Source organism: Liolophura sinensis, chromosome 3 (genome assembly GCF_032854445.1).
Source record: "Liolophura sinensis isolate JHLJ2023 chromosome 3, CUHK_Ljap_v2, whole genome shotgun sequence".
Classification (NCBI taxonomy): Eukaryota; Metazoa; Mollusca; class Polyplacophora; order Chitonida; family Chitonidae; genus Liolophura; species Liolophura sinensis.
Genome location: NC_088297.1, coordinates 14,284,091 through 14,307,816, shown reverse-complemented (window position 1 = coordinate 14,307,816; position 23,726 = coordinate 14,284,091). Strand labels below are relative to the sequence as shown.

At 36.4% G+C, this 23,726-nt stretch overlaps 1 protein-coding gene across 3 annotated transcripts in view; it reads right to left on the bottom strand.

Annotated features, from left to right (window-relative positions):
• Nucleotides 1-23,726, bottom strand: part of LOC135463625 (adenylyl cyclase-associated protein 1-like) — a 102,901-nt gene that overhangs the window by 44,755 nt on the left and 34,420 nt on the right. For all 3 annotated transcript variants that reach the window (XM_064740966.1, XM_064740967.1, XM_064740965.1), the window contains 4 exons: nucleotides 18,228-18,281; nucleotides 16,988-17,077; nucleotides 15,573-15,658; nucleotides 14,327-14,432 (listed from right to left, as the gene is read on the bottom strand). In XM_064740966.1, coding sequence (XP_064597036.1) covers nucleotides 14,327-14,432; nucleotides 15,573-15,658; nucleotides 16,988-17,077; nucleotides 18,228-18,281 — 336 coding nt within the window. The remainder of the gene's footprint in view (nucleotides 1-14,326; nucleotides 14,433-15,572; nucleotides 15,659-16,987; nucleotides 17,078-18,227; nucleotides 18,282-23,726) is intronic.

Sequence of the window (23,726 nt, the reverse complement as noted above, 5' to 3'; positions counted from 1 at the left end):
AAGTACTGATGGCATATTGATTTTCCTGGTACTGTAATTCTTCAACCTTTTCACATGTTTGCAAAAAAAAAGTGTTTATTCAAGGGTATTCTGAAGGCATTTTTCTCTGTTGATTGATAACATTACACTTTTTGCAAAGCCTTCAAACTGACCAATCCAATCAATGTTGTTTTATCTCCAAAGTCCATTTAAAAATGTGGATAAATTGCACTGAAACTTACCCTTTCATAAGGTTTGAGGAACTAAGATACACATAATGCAGTTTCTTTATTTTGTTCACATACAATGCTTTGTTCAAACACCAAGGATTCCCACTAAAACATATAATGGAAGCAGCCGAAATCAACTTATTTAAATCTGAAAAAACCCATGTTGGAAAAAATCCCATTTATTATTTCCAAAAATAAAATCAGAAAGTAATTGAACTTGAAATGAAATTAATTTTCATTTAATATTTAAAAGCTATGACCTCATTTATAAATCCTGCACTTATGTGAAAGATGCAGTCTGTATACTGGTACATGCATAAGAAAATGCACATTATCCCACATTGTTCAGGCTTTTCACATATGAAAGAGCAAACTTTTCATCCCACCATAATACTGACCGCCGTCGTATAAGAGAAATATTCTTGAGTACGGTGTAAAACACCAATCAAACAAATAAATAAATGAAGTGTCATTTATGGATCTTTTTAGTTTGATTGTGCCAGCTGGTTTCAGGGCTACAAAAAGTACATGTCATATTCTACACAGAACAATACCCTTAGAATAGGTTTGCACATCTTGAGAAAAACTAGAAGAATTTCAGTATGCATTCCATGAGTTTAGGGGAGGTTGACATGCCAGCCAGCCTACAGAATGTTAGATGCCATTCCACCAACCTCCCTGTGGCATGCCTGTAGGAGAAAATGTCAACTTGTATCACAACTCCAGACAAAGAAGACAAATGTGTTCTGGCATAACTCCGACATACGCATCCAGTTCTAAAGGGTAAAGCTGTCGGCTGTTATCAATACTATTACTGTGGGTGCCAGCTCGGCAAATATTGTGGTGTGCTCATCATAGAGATAGAGTGATAATCACCCCGAGCCCAACAGCCTGCAATACGTCATATCGCGGCGCAGCGCCTTCATCGCAAATGGGCTCATTTGTTAAACAGTGCATAACAGGCTGCAGGAACACAAGATAGATTGGCGGGTGTTTTTGATTAATTGGGCTTTAACATCCCATATGGACGTAACAGAATTTCAACAAAATAATATATCATATCTTTATTTTTTTTTGTTCAACAGGGGAAATTGGCACTGGAGTATTAAGATCCGTGAAGAATGTGGGTGCAGTATGATAGAGTTTGCACGTGTGCACATGAGTTATTGAGACAGTTTTAAATAAAGTTAAAGATTCAAATACATACATGTATTTTTGCTGCATATAGACTGTTCAAAGAAATTAAATTGTTTATCAATATGACCTCTATTAGCAACTGTTCTTAGAAATAAATGTACTCTAATTCCTCAACCTTTTTGCATATGGAAGATTGATTTTCAGTGCAATTTATGCACATTTTAAATTTGATTTCTAAACACAAAAGTACACTGGTTGGATTGGCCATTTTCAGGGCTTCACAAAAAGCATAATTTTATCAGTTATCACAAAATAATGCCTTCACAGAATGCTTGAATAAACACTCTACAAACATGTAAAAAGGCTGAAGAATTACAGTATGCTGCTTTGTACTTAACAAGTGCAGATGTTAAGCACATGGTAAGTGAAGAACTCTCAAGTTAAAACAGACACCGGAATTGATAGTCAGATATTAAAAGGTCTGAAAATCTCAACAATGACAGAAAATACCCTTATCCTACCACAACATTACATTAGCAATAATCTGTTCTGATGAAATAAGTTGCTTTTTCACTTTCAAATTTGAAGTAAAACATTTCTGAAATCAGCAAACTGGAGGATGTCTGTTAAAACCTACAAGGTAAGACCACTGTCACGCTTGCCGTATGATGTTTACTGCCGTTTTGTAAACATGCAAAGCCCTTCCAAAAAACACAAAGAAATGCACAGGTAACTTGTCAATGTCATTACCTGTCCTTGAATGTAGTGGATTCTAACAAGGCTCAGAAAACAATGTTAACAATGTCAAGATCAAGGCAAAAAGCTAGTGTAGTCAATTATTCAAAACGTAAAAAAAAAAGGCAATGTTTGACATGAATAATGCTTTTATTGACAAAGTTCATTACTTTGTGCAGCAGTGGATAACCTTAGTGAGGCATTTGATGAACAAAATGTAGTTCTGCATATCATCTGAGGTTAGCGTGAAAACCTTAACCCGAAGCACGTCTGGGCTCATATTTATCATTCCCTTACAGCATTACCAGGTGTTGGTCGTCTGCAAAGTGACGTAACTCAGCCCTCTGTACTTTAACATTTGATGATGGATATCGGAGGCGTTATAAATGAGGAGTTTGGCATGGACAAACTTTTGGCAGGGAAACCCCTGAGCTAGAGCGAGTAAAGTACCTGCTGGCTGTGTCTGCAGGTTAATCAATGCTCTTACCACCTGTGTTTAATTCCAGGTGTGATATGCACAGATGATGAATATCAGTGGCCACGATGTGATTACTGCCAACAATCTGAGGATCCTACTAGAAGACGGGATCTACTGAAAGAAGGAGCTACTTGCATTCAAAGAGGGAGCTACAAGTTTTCAAAGAGGGTGCTACAAGCATTCAAAGAAGGAGATAGAAGTATTCAAAGAGGGATCTACAGGTATTCAAAGAGGGAGCTGGAAGTATTCAAAGGGGGAGCTAAAAGTATTCAAAGAGGGAGCTACTTGCATTCAAAGAGGGAGCTACAAGTATTCAAAGAGGGAGCTACAAGTATTCAAAGAGGGAGCTATAAGTATTCAAAGAGGGAGCTACAAGTATTCAAAGAGGGAGCTATAAGTATTCAAAGAGGGAGCTACAAGTATTCAAAGAGAGGGCTATAAGCATTCAAAGAGGGAGCTACAATTATTCAAAGAGGGAGCTACAAGTATTCAAAGAGGGAGATACAAGTATTCAAAGAGAGGGCTATAAGTATTCAAAGAAGGAGCTACAAGCATTCAAAGAGGAAGGTACAAGTATTCAAAGAGGGAGCTACAATTATTCAAAGAGGGAGCTACAAGTATTCAAAGAGGGAGCTACAAGTATTCAAAGAGAGGGCTATAAGTATTCAAAGAGGGAGCTACTTGCATTCAAAGAGGGAGCTACTTGCATTCAAAGAGGGAACTAAATGTATTCAAAGAGGGAGCTACAAGTATTCAAAGAAGGTGTTACATGCACATCAACCGTACATAAAAAATGTACTGCGTCATGCACATATGACTGGAAAATATCCTGAGACAATTATGCCGACAATTATGCCGACACTTGGACAAAACAAAGCTCAGACAATATCCTACTTCCTAGATAAGTTGTGAGCAAATTAAACAATCATAAAAAAAAACAATCATACTTGTGTTCAATTACTCGCTAGCAAATCAAAAGTGGTAGGAAATGCTCAAAAACAGAAGAAAACATCACATCTTATTCTGATGTTTGAATACCAAAGGCCCTGGCTAAAAATACATGTAGAAGAAATCTCACTATCTTATCAAGGACAGATGAATTACATGTTTGTTTGGGCAAATCTAATATTTCCTTCCATTTTCACCTTCACTAGACAGATAACAGATTTGTTTTATTTACACGTACAATAAGCAAAAAACCACTTCCTCTATATCACTTACTATATTATTTGGAAACCACTTCAACATGTTAAAGCTGTCTTAATTATCAGTACCATTCGATCATGGTTTACACACATCTGCTAAAGTACTACAGTATTTACATTTATACCCCGAACCCCCAAAATGTCTCTCCCCTTCCTCTAAAAAATGTTTGCCCAAGGGAAGCATGTAAATGAATGTCACCTGATTGTCTGTTTGGGAGGTGGTATGCCTGTTTTAGAGAGTCAGGTTGTGTTGGGTTAGGGGGTGAGCTATATTGATGGTCACAGGTGTAAAGTACAACAGGTGTTGCAAGCGTCAGAGATTTTTTTCTTTGGCCAATATTTCAGTGCGGTTTCTCACAGCCAACATTCCCTTTTCCACGTTGGTTTCAATTTCCTGTGCCATGGCGATGTTGATGGAACTTAATTCATCTCATACTTGATTCGTAACCTTTTTCCAAAAATCCCATCTCCCCAATTTGGACACTGAAGACTAACTATAGTGAGTACAATAATCAATAATGATTGATTCATGAATTCATCAACTGACGATTCACGCTGCACGCAAGAATGATTCATGCTGTAGTCTCAAGAATGATTCTCACTGTAGTCTCAAGAATGATTCATGCTTTAGTCTCAAGAATGATTCTCACTGTCGTCTCAAGAATGCTTCTCACTGTAGTCTAGAATGATTCTCACTGTAGTCTCAAGAATGATTCTCACTGTAGTCTCAAGAATGATTCTCACTGTAGTCTCAAGAATGATTCATGCTTTAGTCTCAAGAATGATTCTCCCTGTCGTCTCAAGAATGCTTCTCACTGTAGTCTAGAATGATTCTCACTGTAGTCTCAAGAATGATAGACACTGTACTCAAGAATGATAGACGCTGTACTCAAGAATGATTCACTTCTACAACTGTGGTCAGCCTCCTGGGCTTTACCGCTATAACTCAAGCAAATAGTCCCAAGTTCACAACAAGTTGAAACTTTTCCATGTCATTTGTTGGCCACTTTTTTTCTCTGTTTCCTAATAACTGGAATGTGGCTCAGTGCCAACATCAGTCCAAAGGTGTTTTGTTCCCTTGTTAAGGTGTAGGATATACCTGTAGAACTACAGTGCTACTAGCAATGATAGGTAAGCTGGTGATGGGTGGGCTGTAGAAATGGAAATCCCATACATTCTCCACCTCTACAAATGATCCCCTGTCTACCCTAAACTGTATCTGACCTAAAAATTCACCCCTGACTAAGATTCACTTATTTCCTAGTTTCCCAGAGTTCTATCGATCTAAGAAAGGCGTTTGAGATTTTTTCACTTTCCTACAACGATGACATGCTACTGGAAAATGTGAGTTTTAGCACCAAAAGTTCTATATTTTACCTCAAATTTGGTGTGTAAAAATAGTTTCAGGAGCACATATGATAATTTTGATGTCAAAATTTCAGTTTTTCTGATAAGAAATTAATCAAAATATGATTTTATCTGGGGCAAATAGGATTGCAGAGAGTAAGGAAAAGTAAAACATTCTGTGCAGACCCTACTAAAGAGCGAAAAAAAAAAAGAATTCCTATAATTTTCATGAAGACATATTTATATATTTTTTATGTCTTCAACTGATGCAAAGCAGTGCTATTGGAAATACCATCCTTTCCACAGTATAATTAACCTCATCACTTCTGCCTATAATTTTATTCACAGTATACTACATCTATTAAGGGACATGACTCCAATGCCATAACATTTATACCACACAACAATGTAATTTCTTTTCACTTCCGAATTATAAAGCTAGAGTACACTTTTCTCCAATGAGTCCAATTCCCTACTTTAAGAGAGGATATGTCAAAAAAAAAAAGGGAACAAAGTTGGCAAAGAAGACACCAATGAAGGTAAGAAAAAGTGCTGCAAAATAAAAAATAAGGCTTTTTCAGCAGAACATAACAAGGTTTTAATGAAGTGTTCTGCTAAAGTGGTGATTGGTGCAGAACGAGCGACTCTGCTGAGCACATTCATGTCAGCACTAAACAGTTGTTTGCACTGACAGAACAGTTCTGTCATCGAGATTTGGCCCGATTTCTCACACAATCCAGTCAAAAACAAGTAATAGTCTTTCTAAAAAAAATACATGAAGTTTTCTTTACTTGACACAAGTTAATTCCTGCTTATAAGTTTTTTAAGTTGCCACTTGCTGGCTAAGTGGTTCAACATGTTTTTTTTTTCTTTTGTTTTATTTGGCTGTTGTGTTTCATCAGGGGTTTGTCAGGCAAAGGGGCCGTGGTTTTTGTTTTCAGTGATATGTCATCCACCCATGAACTTGTCCACTGCTGTAAAACTTTAACAAACACTGAGCTTGGGTTTCATGAATTATGCATGTTATTCAGTAAAGATCCTGTCATCTTACATGAATGATGCAGCACACTACATGTCGAAAAAATCACACCTTGCCACATCTCAGTCATATGTTAAAGCCTTAAGGATACACCAAGTATAATCTTTTATTTTCTTAATATGCAGATTAACATATGTTCTAAAACATGAAAGTGAAAATTTTTTTCTCACCCCAATTGTTTTTGGGGAGTAAAAATGTCACAGAAATCTGTTCGGAAATTAAATAGCTTGCATTAGTCAATTCAATGGTGCATGACAGTGGTCAAAACAACTCTCTCCAAACAGGGAGCTCCAAGCTGGTCATCCATGATGTCATATCTGCAAATTTCTAACAGTTCATGCAAAATATACATCAAGAAAGGGAGTGATTTTGAGGCATGAAATGTGGCCTAAACATGAAAATTTTTTGAACATTTTTAAAAACTTTCCCACGTAATAACAACCTACAAGCTTATTTTACTTTTCATGAATCCTTTAACATACTTCTATCTGCCCATCCTTCAAAGCAGCAATCTTAATGACCATTTTCAACAGTTTCACATGCTAGGTCTGTGAAGATGAAGTTCATATTTTTGCGCATGGCCTTTGCTGTTGTTGTTGACATGTGTTCACATATAACAGGGGTCTTAAGGCGCAACGGCATATATATCAACTAATACAGGACATGGGCAAACAAAACAGGAGACAGAAAAGACATAAATTCTCATTTTCCTGTCACTAAACTGTCTGTCTGTCCATCTGTCAGTCTACAGCATTATTTCTCACATTTGAAAACAGTTCCTTCACAAGGTTGTAGTAAAGACATTTGAGCAGGGCAATTCACCAACTACATACAATTCACTGACATGGCTTGGAATGGCTTTTAACAAGGTGTTTGGTGCTAGAAATGAGGACAAGGAGGGGAGTGGGTGGAATGTTTATGGCGTTTGGAGCTCAGGTACTTCTCTCCCCACACAAGCCTGAGGGTCGGACCACACTAATGAGATCTTAGCCCTTTAACTTGTCATTGATTTATCTCCCCTTGGAAATTTACAGGCTGTTTGGCTCAACATGGTCAAGCAGATCACACAGCATGCCTGCCCAGCTAATCATTGACACTCTTCAGCCCTACCACGTAAATGCTGCTGAAGACATTCAGACATTCCCAAACTCCCAGGAAATTTACAGTTCGTTTGTCCTTAAACATATACCCTCAACCCACATGCTAGTATATACAGTACATGTAGTTCCAGTAGACTAGAGATTTACTGTTGTTTTGCTGTCAAAAACACATAAAGCTACCAGACTGGTAGGGTCCAGGGGTATACATACTGTTATTCATCCATGTTGTAGCAGCCACAAAGATTGGACAGATTAAACAACTACTGCAAAAATTTCGCCTAAATTACCTGTGTTCTGGGGGCCCTAGCTAGCTTTCAAAAAACTGTGTAAGTCATATTTCTCGTTACTTTTTTCATAACAGCTAGAGGTTTTCTAGGCTATAGAGCCATAAGGTGTCATGTATGAGAAAAGTTACGAAAAATCAGTTAACGCTGTTTTGCGAAAGAGCGTCCTTTATATATTTGAAAGGTAAGGGTGTTATCCATTTGTAAAAATAATGTCCGTTTCTGCATCAAGAGCAGTGTTATATGACTATTATTTGTCCACAAATACAATTTTTCGGAAAGAAGCGTAAGGTTAAAATTCAATTTACAAAGTGTGATCATGCAACGTTCTCTCTCTAGTCTCCACTTTTCACAAATTCAAAGAGGCACTGATTACATTAGCATTCTCTTTATTTTAAACTCTCTAGGAAACTAGTATTCTTGACCCTGCTTTTTAAATCACTGTCACACCTAATATGTCAGTCACACATGTCACCGGCCCTCTATAACTGACCACAGATGTTATGGGCAGGGAAACTTGATGGGGGTTTGGTAAATGTGCAGGTCTTGAGAGACAGAAGTATCAGGTATCGGGCATGTGGGTCAGCTAAGGGACCAGGCCCATAAATCCATGCATGCTAATCTATAGAAAGACAGAAGCACCTGAGGCTAGAACTTCAAAGTTTTGCCAGGATGATTAATAAAAAAATATTCATAATGTGAGCTGAAAACATGCAATTTCATGTACATGGATTTTAACTTTGCTGCAGCATTTATTTATCTATAAGCGTTAGTTGCTGGCAGAACCCACGATAATCCACGGGCTATTTTGATCAGTTAAGCTAAAGTTATGACCATCAACTTATATACTTTTTGTTAGCAGTGGGTAAAATATCACTGTAAATCATGCTTTCGCACAAACAAAATTAAAGACAAAAAAAAAATTCAACAATACACATGCACCATGAATAGAAAACTATTTTGAACCTCTGAAAACAACATGTAAGTTTTCAAACACAATTTCACAAGTACATGTGACAAACACCATGTGAAATTTCATTATTTTTTATTTTTGTTTCCTTTTCACAATGACTGCTTTGCTGTAAACCTCATTTTAAGTGAATTTAATCATTACTATAGCTATAGTTTCACACATCCTGTGGATGTGGCAAAATTCTTTTCATTTTCATACAGAATGTAGGAGAGTTTAAGTAATATAGTGAAAATCTTCAACCTTTTCAACCTCTATAGCACTTTATTGCAGTGGAATGTATGCACACAATTGTTTGGGTTGTGTCATTTATGATGCTGGCTTCTTACAACTGTGCAAATTATTTCACCACAGTTGTCTCAGAATCTTTCAAAATACTGGTTGCAGTGGGGGCTGAAAATGTTGAAGAATCGGGGTACATACAAACACTTGTACTTTAATTATTTTCAGGCCACTGACCAGGATTCCAATATTTACCTGAGTTGCAGGGCATTACGATGTTAGTCAAGGAGGTGAAAAAGTCTGGGCTGACATTTCCCAGTGGCATGGAGGAACAACATTCCTAGCAGATATAACTGACCGTAAACACTCTCCAATTATCCAGTACATGGCACCTTTGCAGGCCTGGCCAGAGAGCTGTAGAGGGTGTAAAGTAGAACCTGGGAACCAGGTACATGTTTAAGGTAGTAATGTTTACAATCCACAAGCCGGCTGTGTTACACACTGTTTAGGCGACAGAAGCGAGGAAAATCCAAGTTTATTTTCTACCCTGGAAACGCACAACAAACAGTGAGTGCTAATGCACCTGCACTGATGCAGGTGTGACAAATTACCCAGACCCGATGGAATCACCATGTTTTCGCTCTTCTGTGCTTTCTTTGATAAAAAAATTCAAGTGCTTTTTTTTTTTTTGGGCGTCTTATATTTTCTCACCTCAGCCTGAGCGCACTTTGGTTAAACAGAGAAGCCTAACATAAAGTCTATTCAACACTTTATTTGCCTTTCTTAATTAAATGAAGACTTTAGCTACGATCAATTGATTTCTCTCTCACTTATTTCATTTCAACAAACTCTTCTCATACGGCTTCAAATGTTCCCATATTGTCCTAAGAAATACTGTGAAAATGTAAATGTTCTCATATCGTCCTTAAAAATTTTGTGAAAATGTAAATGTTCCCATACTGTCCTAAGAAATTTTGTGAAAATGTAAATGATCCCATATCGTCCTAAGAAATACTGTGAAAATGTAAATTTTCCCATATCATCCTAAGAAATACTGTAAAAATGTAAATGTTCCCATATCGTCCTAAGAAATACTGTGAAAATGTAAAGTTTCCCATATCGTCCTAAGAAATACTGTAAAAATGTAAATGTTCCCATATCGTCCAAAGAAATACTGTGAAAATGTAAATGTTTCTTTTAAGCACTCTATTTTTCAAACACCATACTATGAGCAATAAACATGACAATAGTTCAACTCCCATGTACAGTTATTCTTAAAAAAAAAAAAAAAGGTTTTCAGTCACATATCTATACCCGGTGTCAAACAAATGCAAAAGTCCTGTAAGAGTTCTGTAATGTAATATACATCATTTGTCACCCAAAACAAATACACCCATAAATAAGTACATAAAAACACATAAAATTATCTCCCTTTACTAACATGTGCACATACAATATAACTCCGCTACCAGATGATGGGCATATGATCCAGGTATTAACTAGCAATTCATATTGCCACCCTCGACACCAGATATGGGTTCCTTTACCGAGGATAGCACTGACACACAATGATGTTTATAGCAGGGGTTTTTTCAGAATGTTTTTGACATCTTCTCAGCAAAGTGGGAGAAAAAAATGCAAACGAAATGTCCGACAGACGTGATGGGTAAGGCAGAGCTGGTAGGTAGAACACCGAAAGCCACTTTATGTGTGGGGTAGAGAAAAGAAAAAAAGGATAACATAGAGAAGTAGAGATTAGAGTGTGAACACGAGGAGTGAGTACGGTACATCGTAAGATCTTAGATAATGCAGACTTGAAGAAAAAGAAAATTAATGCTCTTAAAAGGGGCATGAATTGCATTTTTTTTCACGACTAGAATAAAACACAAAATTCAGCAAGTCACACATGCATTTTATTCCATGCAGGATTCCATAATTAATTTACACACTTAAGAATAAAGTCAACTATATGTTTATTACACTTTACAAAATAGGAAAACCCTCAAAAAAGACAAAAAAAATCAAAGTTTTTGCTGACTGGCTTTAAGATTTTATATGTCTTTTTTAAAATGAATAAGCTCTTTTAAGTATTTACAGAATCAAATGGCCCCTTTTTCAGCATATGGATTTCTTTGAATAAAACAAGAAATATCAACTGTAGAAGGACATATAGGGCCTACACGACCAGTCATGAATGAACTAAATACCAATTTGTATTTCTCTCACCAAAGTTGAATTCTTGTTTCAAACAAACACAGTCCTTGCAGGTTACGGCAACATCCACTGGCACAACAACTAAGATAACAATATACCTCTTTTCACAATTATCAGCAGAAAGTATCAATCACAGAATTTCTATTGACCAATAACTAAGAATTCATCTGCTACGAGACATCAACAAACTTTCCATATCAGCTATGTAACTGACTCGATGCTTATTTAACACAGATTCTATAAATAATATCTTTTTTCCACATTCACGGCAAATGAGCCAAAATTATTAGCAAAATTAATATGTACTGGTTCACAAGTATAGTGTAGGTGATCACCGGTAATTATGGAAGACTACCATATATCATCTAAAGTTAGGAATGTTAAAACCCGCTTTCAGAAGCATATACTGTAATTCTTACACCTTTTTACAAGGTCTTTATTCAAGCATATTCTGATGGCTTTACTCTGCTTAGACTGATAAAATTATACTTGTTGTAAAGTTCTGAAATTGGACAATCAAACCAATACAGTTTTGTCTCCAAAACCAAATTTAAAATGCGCATATATTGGACTCAAAGTTGCTCTTATATATGCGAAAAGGTTAAGGAATTAAGTTAAGGGCCATTAAAACGATATTTTAAGGCTTTGATGCCAACACTTGAGTCTTTTTTAATCCAATGTGATAAAAAATCCTTAAATGCATGGCCCTTTAGGGCAGAATCAATCAGAATCAAGCAAAAAAGTGTCATCTGAATCCTTTACACTGAAATACAGCATTCTGAGACAGAAGTAGAGCAGGATTATTTGTTCAAGTTGCCATCTACATTTACCCGCTAGTGGGTGTTAAACATGTTATTCAGAAATTAGTGGGCACAATGTTCCCACGAAGATCAAGGAAGTGAAAGAATGCCACGCTGGTCATCACATTCTTCATTTTTTTTTTAAATACTTTGTAATTCTTCTTATTTTTAATGTATTATGGTTTCAAACTGGCAAATAATTTAACAACAATTTAAAGTTTCATTTATGGTTTAAAGACAAAACAACGTGAAACTGAACCGAGGTTTTAAAGACAATCTTAAGCTAATCAGCCTTCGATTTACATCTAAGTCAAAACCTGAAATGTGATTCACAAATGCTTACTATTTAGTCCTTATGAGTTAAAACTGGAAACACTAAACAAAATGTTTAGTTAACTGTTAAGGAAAAATATATGAAAATAATATTTAGGCTTCGCCGTTGTAATTTACAATAAATGCCTCTTTGCCTGATTCTGAGAGTGCTACTGACTTTGAGGGTTTGGAGGTTTGGTTGGAAGGTAAGGTGACATCCTACTACGAAAATGTAAGTTTCTGCACCAAAAATATTTTTAATATATTGTAGCATTTATTTGCTTCATAAAACGAACCATTTTGGGGGGGGGGGGGGGCAGGGCAAAGGTTTCGGTTATTTATGGTAAGTCAGGAATATAGCTTTGGGGAATCAGTCCTAAGACTGGTCACCATACTGCTTAATGATAATCCTAATGACCTCTGACCTATCATCCTTGTCCATCCAGGGGCAGACCTCCCCTCCCACTGTCCCTCATCTGCCCCACCTGACCCTGAGCCCTGCCCCCTGGCTCCCTAATCACAGACACATGCTCCTTCATCATCACACTCTTCATACCACCAGTGTCAAGTTTCCGAGAAAGCCCAAAGCATGACATGTTGATACTGAAAAGCTTCATACAGGTTTCAACACAGAGAAAAAAAGGAAAGCAATACTAATGGAAACCATTTTGGGATCCACAAAAATGACTCAGCTGCATGCTAATTCGTCTTGAATAGGATAAATGCTGATTTCAGGTTTCTATTATTTTCTCATAAATCAGCAGGTTATCTAGCTATCCACAAAAAGATCAGAAAGTTACCTCCCTTACTATGAGACCCCAAAAATAAAAAAAAAAAAACACATCAAAACACATTAAAATTTAGTCTAAACCTCACAAAGAAAGGTAGCTACATGAAACCATACCAAACAGATTTATTTTCTTGCAAAATCAATAAACTGTAAACAATGCCCATCTTCCCAGGAAGAAAAAACAGAAGGCCCGTCCGGAAAATGTATGTAGATATACACAAATCAATAATCAGATCAAAATGGTGCAACACAGCCTTAATATTTGCGACAGACTTCAAGTAAAAACTGTAACAGTCACAAAACTTTGTGAATAAATTGCAAAGCTCTTTGCAAATTGCGAAGTTGCGGTGTGACAGCTGTCAACCATGTTTGCAGGTATTACTGTGCTGTGAATGCCTTATGAATTTTATGCCTCACAACTATTAAATGTCCTGTTATACGCCGTCATATAAGTGAAATATTCTTGAATATGGTGTAAAACACCCATCTAATAAATAAAAAATAAATAAATAAATAAATAAATCATATAAACACCAAGCAATTTCAAAGATGCTGGAAGAGCAATTTCTCCAAAAGAACATTGGAATACATGTACCTTATATAGCAGTATGTAGTAAGTACCTCACTTTGGTTCTGTAGTCTGTTTAAAAGTGGACAAACCATAAAAATGCCATGAAGTTCAGATGAAAGAGTGCGGAAAGTTATTCCTAAATGTGGTCTTCAATATTTTTCTGATTTTTCCTTAAGGAGAAAAAGAAACTTGAAAAAATTTTTTGTATGCCGGGTATTTGGGACCACCTTTTGGTATTTATAGTCTTTGTTTAATAATGTCATAAATAAAGATGTAACACCGGTTTAATAAATATTTTTGCACTAGAATTTGTTCTTTCCAGCTAACAAATGTATTAAGCCTCAATTTGGATCATATTTATATTTTTAATATACTCATACACATGATCATAATTTAGGTTAAATGGATAAGTTTCAATAAACAACAAATTTACATTCAAATCCTTATTTACAACATTATTATGCAACAACAATAAATACCAAAAGTTGATCCCAACTACCCAACAAAAAAAATGTTCTCAAACTACCTTTTCTCTTGAAAAAAAAAAATCCAAAAAAATACTAAAGGTCATATTTGCAAATAAGTTTTGACATTCTTTCACTTGATTTTGGCATAATTTTTATGTTTTCTTCTCCTTTAAAGATCAGAAGCCAGTTTCACAAACGTCGTACTGCATTTTGTTTATTTTACAACATTTTGTATGTCACTATTACCGTACCATTGTCCTAAATGTGCGATTATCGTAAATGTACGACATCTTTGTGAAACTGGGCTCAGCCTTACAGTATACCAAGCTGGTTCTTTATCAAGCCCAACTACAGACAAATGATGGCGATCAGGAAAGTCATGTCGAACATGGCTGAGAAAGAAGTCTAGGTTGCGGCTGTCGGAGAAGCAGATAAAATTGACTTACCTGAGGGTTCCAGGCGACACCTGTGGTGTGGTGCTGTTTGATATACGCCATCAGCTCGTTAAAGATACCTGTCAGGGATTTACACCACTGTACCTGGGTTTCATTCCTGTTTCACAGAAAAGAAAATCCTGTCTTAATCTCTCTCTTTTAATAGTTATCTACTTGAATGCTGTTTTTATTTATTTATTTATTTATTTATTTAGCTGACTGCTCATTGAATGTTCATTTATACTATAAACAGTTATAGGTGGTGGTAACTGAATTACATGATGTAAACCCATAATGTCTAACAAGTTACTGATAAACTTTCACAGATGAGCGAGCGAGTGAGTGAGTGAGTGAGTGCTTGGGGTTTAACATCGTACTTGACAATTTTTCAGTCATATGACGACGAAAGACTCCTCAGAGTGTATGTTCATGTAATGTGCCTCCTTGTTGCAGGACAGATTTCTAAAGCTCTTTTATTGAGTGCTGCTTCACTGAGATGACTTACCAAAGGTAAGTAAGCCGCCCCGCCCGAGCCATTATACTGATACTTGTCAACCGAGCCATAATACTGATACTTGTCAACCTGTCGATGCGCTATCCTCTTCATGCTGAACACAAGTTACAACTTCCTCTATTAAGGCCTTAGGTGTGACTTGACGGAGGATTGAGCCTGGATCTACCACTCCCGAAGCGGACGCTCTACCAACTGCGCTATCAGGTCCGGTACTTTCCCAGATGTGATGCACAGATATGCACACCATACTGGTGCAAGGCCATTAGTCTCCAACAAATATTAAGACTGTGCAAACGGCCATGTGAGCTACATCAACCAATTATTGTCAGAAAGGCCCCATGGACAGTGAGAGCAGGGCAATCTACAAATTCCTGTCAAAGGCCAGGTTTGAACCTGTACTTTGTGCTTGCCATTGGGAGGGTTGTTGTTTTACAGATATATATATATACAATGTTTGCTTTTTTATTGGCTACACTGCTTCATGGTAATCTTTCTTCCTGTGACCTGTACAAGGGAAACATTGATTACTCACTGATGAGATTTTAAGAAAACCCATGATTATGTCCATGAAAAAAAAAGAACTTTCACTGTGGTAATGTAACGCCCAAGAAGTTTTCACTCACATGGTATTGGTCAAGATTTAAGAACCGCTCTCATTTTCAAGACTTGCTTTCTCAACTATAGAATTTTTTTGTTGTTACACTATTACATTATCATGTTACATTATAACAAAAGTGTAATTACACTCCTCTGAACTCCTTCAGAACTTTGTTACTGTAGAACAGACTGGAGTCCATCATGTCCTTCACAAATGGGCCAGGGGTGGGTTTCTACAAAGACAGAGAAGATAACACACATGCTAAGAACACATACTATAGAGCTTTCACTTCATTCAAAATGAAGAGAATGGCAATAAATATTGCAGTTAAACACTATATCATAATGGAACTAAAACAGCTTCCTTAAAGCTGTGAATACAAAAATTAACCTTATTCTTGATGTTTTTTTTTTTTTTTTTTTTTTTTTTTTGAACATTTACAACCGATACACACAACATTCTTCAGCTTGATACCATGGTCGGTTTTCCTTTATTTGATTTAAAAACCTAACCATGTGTAAATTGGCTAATCTCTGGATTGGATAACATGTTTAAAAAATAAAGAAAACACTAAACACTATATAACACTAAATATTCATACATGTATGCATTGATAAAGAATGCCTCAGGGAGTTTTGAAACGCATAATTTTTTCATTTTAGTGATGTAACACAAACAAAGATATCATAGTTCAAACTAAGCAACTGAGTCAATCAAAAGCACTGCCATGTTAGTAGTCTGGCATAATATAAAAAGCATAGATACCGCCAAATAAACTGAGAAGTTGCATATTTGACATTTCAATATTTCAGAAAACAACATACATGTTGTTACACATATCCTGAAGATGACAAATAACATTTTGTTAAAATATTGAAAAGTCAAAGATGCGACTTCTCTGTTTTTCGGAGTATCTGTGCTTTTGTATTATGCTAAGATTTCTGGTGGATCAACAAGCTTATTGGTTTAACCAATCAGGGATGAGTTACTTCTATAACATGAGGATGCAGCTGTTTTTCCTTATGTCAACCAAACCCTGTTTTGCCTTTTAATTTAGTTGATTTGTAGAGTAACCAAGCACGTCAGAAAAAAAATGCGTGGCTGTTATGGTTTTTCCAGCCCTCTTCTGAAATAACTCAAGTTTAGTTGTCGTCTTGTCTTTTAAATGTTATGTCTAAACAAATGAATCCCAAGTCCAGGACAATTTCCCAATGAGAATGTTAGCATTCCATGATCAGTGACCCAGATTGCTGCCGTAGACTCAATTTCAAAGCTTTTCCAGGCCCAACTACAAAAAATCCCCTGACTTTCAAGGTTTTTCAATGGTCTGGAAAAGATACTTTCCAATCCAAAGGTTTTCAAGGCCTGGAAAAGTTACTACCAGATTCCAGACTTTTCAAGGACTGGAAAAGTTACTTTCAAATTCCAGGCTTTTCATAAGTCTTTCAAGTCCTGGAAAAGTTACTTTCAAATTCCAGGCTTTTTAAGTCTTTCAAGGCCTGGAAAAATTATGATTAAATTCCAGGCTTTTCAAGATCCTGTACAAACACAGTGTACTTACCACAGACACCCAGCCTAATGCACCTATCCCGGAAGACACAGCACTTAGGTTGTTAAAGGCCTTACTTGAACGATGCTTCTCTGTATAGTTCTATGAAATCAATTAATAAATAATTTTATTTATTTATTTGTTTGATTGGTGCTTTACACCGTACTCAAGAATATTTCACTTATATAATGGTGGCCAGCATTATGGTGGGAGGAAACCGGGCAGAGCCTGGGGGGAAACCCACGAACATCCGCAGGTTGCTGGCGGACCTTCCCACTTATGACCGGACAGGAAGCCAGCATGAGCTGGACTTGAACTCACAGTGACCGCATTGATGAGAGGCTTCTGGGTCATTACTCTACGCTAGCCCGCTAACCAACTCAGCAACGGAGGCCCCCAGTTAATAAACAAATATCCCATTCCATTCAGACTTCAGGGACATCTACAACACATTAACATTAGTGGGTCCTAAGTAACTTCCTGTTTTTCACCTAAAGTTTGGTACGTGAAAATGCACTGTCAGAAACACATGAAAGCCTTAAAATGACAATTTTGATGCCAACTCTAAACTTCTCCCTATAGGAAATTAATCAAACTCTTCAGTGGCCCTTTAAGGTGAACCAATAAATCAGAATCAAGCAAATTTTGTCACCTGAAAGAAGCCAAAATTTACGGATTTATTTATTTTTTATTTGATTGATGTTTAATGTTGTACTCAAGAATATTTCACTCAAAAGATGGCTGGTGGCCGGCAATACAGCGAGAGAAAACAGCAGCCAGACGGAACTCACAACCATTCGTAGTTTGCTGTCACACCTTACTTCCCACTTACGATCAGAGAAGAAGCCAGCTTGAGCTGGATTAGAACTCACAGCAACCACATTGGTGAGAGGCTCCTAGGCCACTGTGCTACACTAACACACTAGTCACTTGGCCACGAAGGCCACATACTCGTTTATGAGTCTGTTCAAATGAGTGAAATATTCTGCATTATGCAGTAAACAACAATGAAATAATGAAACAATGAAAATAAATAAATAAATAAATTAACAAATAATCCAATGTATGAAGGTTTGGCTGTACTATGCCCGGAGATCAAGTCCCTAATATATTACTGGTTTAAATACAAATATACTGTTACACTAATGTACCTGATTTTTCACTCACTGTATTCTTCACTGGTTTTTGCATAAGCACATTTTTCTACAGCTACATGTAACATGAAAGAATGAACTTAGGTCTATATACTTACTGTTACAGCCTCAATCTTCTGTGAAAGAGGGGCAAGCAAGGGCGGCAGTTCAGCCTGGCAAACAGAGCAAAAGTACACGACATATGAGAAAACAAAATGACAACTGATGGGTTTCAACCCAGGATTTCTCAGAAGAATGAAATCTTCACATACATAAAAACTACCTTTTTTTTCTACATAAACAGCAGTGCTTTATCCAGAATAAATTTTAAAACAACACTGAAAATGGCAAATTCGTTTATCACTTTTCTGATGTCTGAAAAATCCCTAGCAAATTTTTTAATCCAGATGAAGACCTACTCATAACCCCACACTCTAGAGCCTCAGTTATCAGAGAACTTCACATAGTACAGTCTTAACTAGGTAATAGATAGGAGTTTGATTACAACTGAGGGCTCCGATGAGGTAGGGATTCTGTAAATGTGGGATATATTCCACACTCAGGTAACAGTATTAAAATTACACGCACTTGTATTAAATTCACAGATTAATCACAAAATACCAACCACTGATTATTTTTTTATTATTGTGTATTAAAATCAATTAATCTTGTTCTAATCTGGAAACCTGCAATAGCTGTTTCGTCTACAGTTCATTTCAAATTTTGAAAAAAAATTCTATTCAATTTCCTTACATGTACAATACATACTGTTGCACACGTTGCTCTTCGGCAGAACAAAGAACATTTATAAAGGACATGTATTACACCATAAATGCACTAAAGCACATTTCACTGTCTAACTAAACACCTTCTAAAGCACGTATTTCTGTGTGGTAAAGCGTACTACATCTTTAGTGCATATTGTTGTCCAGTAAAACATTCTATATCACATACACGTACTGCTGTCCAGTGTAACGTACCCTACAATATATATCACATATACCTGTCCAGTAAAACAGAACCTAAAGGTCTTCACATTGGTATCCAGTAAACATACCATAACATATATTTCTGTCCAGTAAACATACCATAATATATATTGCTGTCCGGTAAACATACCATGTGTACTGCTGTACAGTAACCATACCATAACATATGTTGCTGTCCAGTAAACATACCCTAATGTATACTGCTGTCCAGTAACCATACCATACCATATGTTGCTGTCCAGTTAACATACCATAATGTATACTGCTGTCCAGTAAATCATACCATAATGTATATTGCTGTCCAGTAAACATACCATAACATATATTGCTGTCCAGTAAATATACCATAATGTATATTGCTGCCCACTAAACATACGATGACAGATATTGCAATCCAGTAAACATACCATTATGTATGCTGCTGTCCCATAAACATACCGTAACATATATTGCTGTCCAGTAAACATACCATAACATATATTGCTGTCCAGTAAACATACCATAACATATACTGCTGTACAATAAACATACCATAACATATACTGTTGTCCAGTAAACATACCATAACATATATTGCTGTCCAGTAAACATACCATAACATATATTGCTGTCCAGTAAACATACCATAACATATATTGCTGTCCAGTAAACATACCATAACATATATTGCTGTCCAGTAAATATACCATAACATATATTGCTGTCCAGTAAACATACCATAAGATATACTGCTGTCCAGTAAACATACCATAACATATATTGCTGTCCAGTAAACATACCATAACATATATTGCTGTCCAGTAAACATACCATAACATATACTGCTGTCCAGTAAACATACCCTAACATATATTGCTGTCCAATAAACATACCATAACATACATTGCTGTCCAGTAAACATACCATAACATACATTGCTGTCCAGTAAACATACCATAATGTAATTGGCAGGGTTGACAACAACATTATTACATCACGATTCAAGTAGAGTGAGTGAGTGAGTGCTTGGGATTTAACGTCGTACTCAACAATTTAATACAATTAGAATTAGAACAGTTATTGAAAAAAATATATAAGGAGTATAGTGGAGTGTTTATATATACAGGGGCCAATCATTAGGCTATGGTTGTATTAGGTTAAGATGACAAATTTATTCACCCAGAGCTGCACATTACACCTAAATGGATCCCTAGTATTGTCCTTATCACAACTTAATATCACACACAATATATCATAAAAGTTCACCGTTATCACATTTACATAATACACGTTCCGAGTTCAAATCCAAAACTATTATACCTACACATGTTCAGGTGTAAAGAACACACGAAACTGAACACAATACAGCAAAGGACTAAACTCATGCATGAGCAGCCATAAACCATGATACAGTTCATTTCTTTTAAAAAGCTCAGGTGACTTGGCACATTCAGAATCGTGAAATGTGTGGTCACATTGCCGGCTTCTGTCCCAAACACGACTGTACATGAAACTACATGAACAAAGCCTAAGGGTTTCTGGTTTCAGTCCCAGTCGCAACTATAAATAAATTAATCGAAATAATTGTACACTTGTGACAACAAAATAATGTACTTGATGCCATGAATATATATATATATATATATATATATATATATATATATATATTTATTTATTTTTTATTTACAGCTGTAATTCTTCAATCTTTTCACATATGAAAGAGCAACTTGCAGTACAATTTATGCATTTTTAAATTTGACATTGGAGACAAAACTTACATTCAATGGATTGATCAACATCGAGGCTTCACAAAAAATATAATTTTATCAGCTTCCCCAGACTTATCGACAACCAATATTCTAGCATGGTACACGATTTGAATACTGATTTCACTCAGTCGCCTAGAACATAACTTACGTCTTTCCAACATCATTGAAAACTGATGACTGCTTCTCTTGGCATGATTCCGACCTATTTTTGTACTGTCTATATGTTCTCAGTTCTTTGGTGGTTTGCGTTATACGTCGTTTCGGGAATTGGCCTTGCCATTATTGACCTGGAAGTTTCTTATTGGTTGGCGGCTGGTATACGAATGTTTGTTTCGATGAATTGATTCACAACTATACTGACAACTGATTTTCTAGCTTGTTACACTATTTGGATACAGATTTCACTCATTCGCCTAGAACATAACTTGCTTATTTCCAACATCATTGAAAACTGTTAACTGCTTCTCTTTGTATGATTCCGTCCTATTTTTGTACCTATATACATTCTTAGTCTTTTGGTGGGTTGTGCTATGCGTCGGATTTGGGAACTGACCTTGCAATTATTAACCTGGAACGTTCTTAACGGTTGACGGCTGGTATACAAATATCTGTTGGACTCTTAGACTCAGAATTTGCTTGAACAAACACCTTGTAAGCAGAATGCGAAACGGTTGAAGAATTAGGGTATTACATGTGTATACAAGCCTAGAGCTGTTCAAAGGCTGTCATTTTAAGGTTACAGAAAACTGACAAAACCAGTACTTCTCCTGTGAAAACAAGGTAGTCGGATAAATTGGGATTGAAACGTTTATTTGGATCTGTTCAACTGATCTTTTCAACTATACACTGTTGGAGTTCAGAGATCTGGCTCTTAATATGTAACGAAGCCAGAACGCGTTTGTTTACATCCTTGATGGCTGACTGTCCGATTGCCTGAACTTCCAGGACTCGGTGGAGCCTACAGCCTGTAGCTCACGAGAGCTATCTGCTGACCTGAAAGTCCAACTTTAACAAGTTCTAGATCACACCGGTAGATTATGAGATTGCCTTAGTGCTGAGCACCAAGTCAGGCATTAACAAGTACCGCTTTTAGTCTTTAGTATGACCCGACTCAGGTTTGATCCGCTGTCCCAAGGCTATGAGGCAGATGCTCTAGCCATTGTGCTACTAAAGCAGGGTAGTGCTCAAGAGAGATGGGTGGAGAACAATGGGAGTACCAACAAAACAAAACATTGCAGAAGGAATTTTTTTGTTCCTTAACAAGAAAAATATAGTGCCCAAAATATTAGACTGTACCTGTGATGTATATCTGTTAGCCTCATAACAAGATAATCTCACTTCAATCTTTATACACATAAATGCCTAAAATTCTACTTGACCCCAACATTTCAAGTTATGACATATTGCTGAAAAAGTGAAGCTGTATGCCGGACACCAGATAGGAAACTCCGTCCAGTCAAAACCTAAAAGCGTATTTCTGCTTTCGTTTCCCATTGTACCTTCTCAGGCCACCTTAAGACTAGAGATAAAGTCCGGTGGGCCTCTAGCATTGCTTCTTTCTAGTCCTGTAAGCTGGGCAGGTGTGCATTTCAACAATCAATCATACCTGTCTATCAGTATGAATGGCAGGTAAGTGCTTGGCGCATTACACATTGAAACTGACGTGACTACAGCTCTCAGAACCTGTGTGTTTACTCAGAACAACCTTGAGCTTATTTGCCAATCATTGAATGTAGACTAACATCTCGAAAAAAAAAAACGAAAAAAAAAACAATCACCGCAAACTTTCTGTACTGAGTAATGGTGATTTGTATACTTCACCTCAAGTTTAGCGATGCAGTTTGCTTGATTCTGACTGGTTTGTTCAATTTATTTGGATCACTTAAGAGTTTTCTTTTATTAAGTTTGACTACATGTAATTTCTTTTTCAGCAAAAACTTCAGTGTTGGCATCAAAAGTATAATTTGAAGGCCTTAATGTGCTTCTGAAATTGCATTTATAAATAACAAAGTTAAATTAAGATTAAAGTTAAAATCTTTTCTAATCGTAAACAATGCCAGCCCCCCCACCCCCAATTTTTGTAATACGCTTGTTTTGGGGGGGGGGGGAGGGGTCGTCTAGTACATTAACAGTTCAATACGTGATTTTGCTCAACAACAACTAACCAAAGTGCTTGAAGTGAACTTCTTTTCAAGACGTACATGTACGTGTATGATAACAGATTTGTATTTTCAACATTCAGATGTGTATCAGAGCTATCATTAGAAGGCAGCTGCATTGATCAACATCCTGCGACTTGTTACTTTTGTAATAAAGTGATATTTCAGAAAATAAAACCGTTCTGCGCTCATTACCAAGTTCCATGTCCAGGTGGTAACACTTCTTGTGGTCAACATGAAAGCTAATAAAACATGTAATAGGGCTACAAAGCAAAGCTGATCTTCCAACTGCTTTAATCAGCTCTGTTGGTCTTCTCATCTAAATAATTTGAGTTAACTTCAACTGACGCAAGGTTCTGAGAATCCTTAAGAAGCTAACTTAGTCCCTTGCCAAAAAAAAAAAAACCCCAAAAAATCCTACATTGAAAACAAGATTCTAATGATTAAAAGCCATTCAAATTATTACAATAATTATGACAATTAAGAAAAACATCCCAAGTAAGTTAATTCAAGTCTTTTTGGGTATTGTATTTCTTCAGCCTTTTCGCTAAATGGTTTTTTTAAACAAATCTCATGGCTATTTGCGTACCTGGACTGAAACAATCATGATGATGGCAAATCCACTTGAGACAAATCATTACCATAATCAAAAGATTAAGATGGAGAAATTGCAATCAAATTTGCCCTTGACAGGTGAAAAGGTTGAATAAATAGGAGTGAGA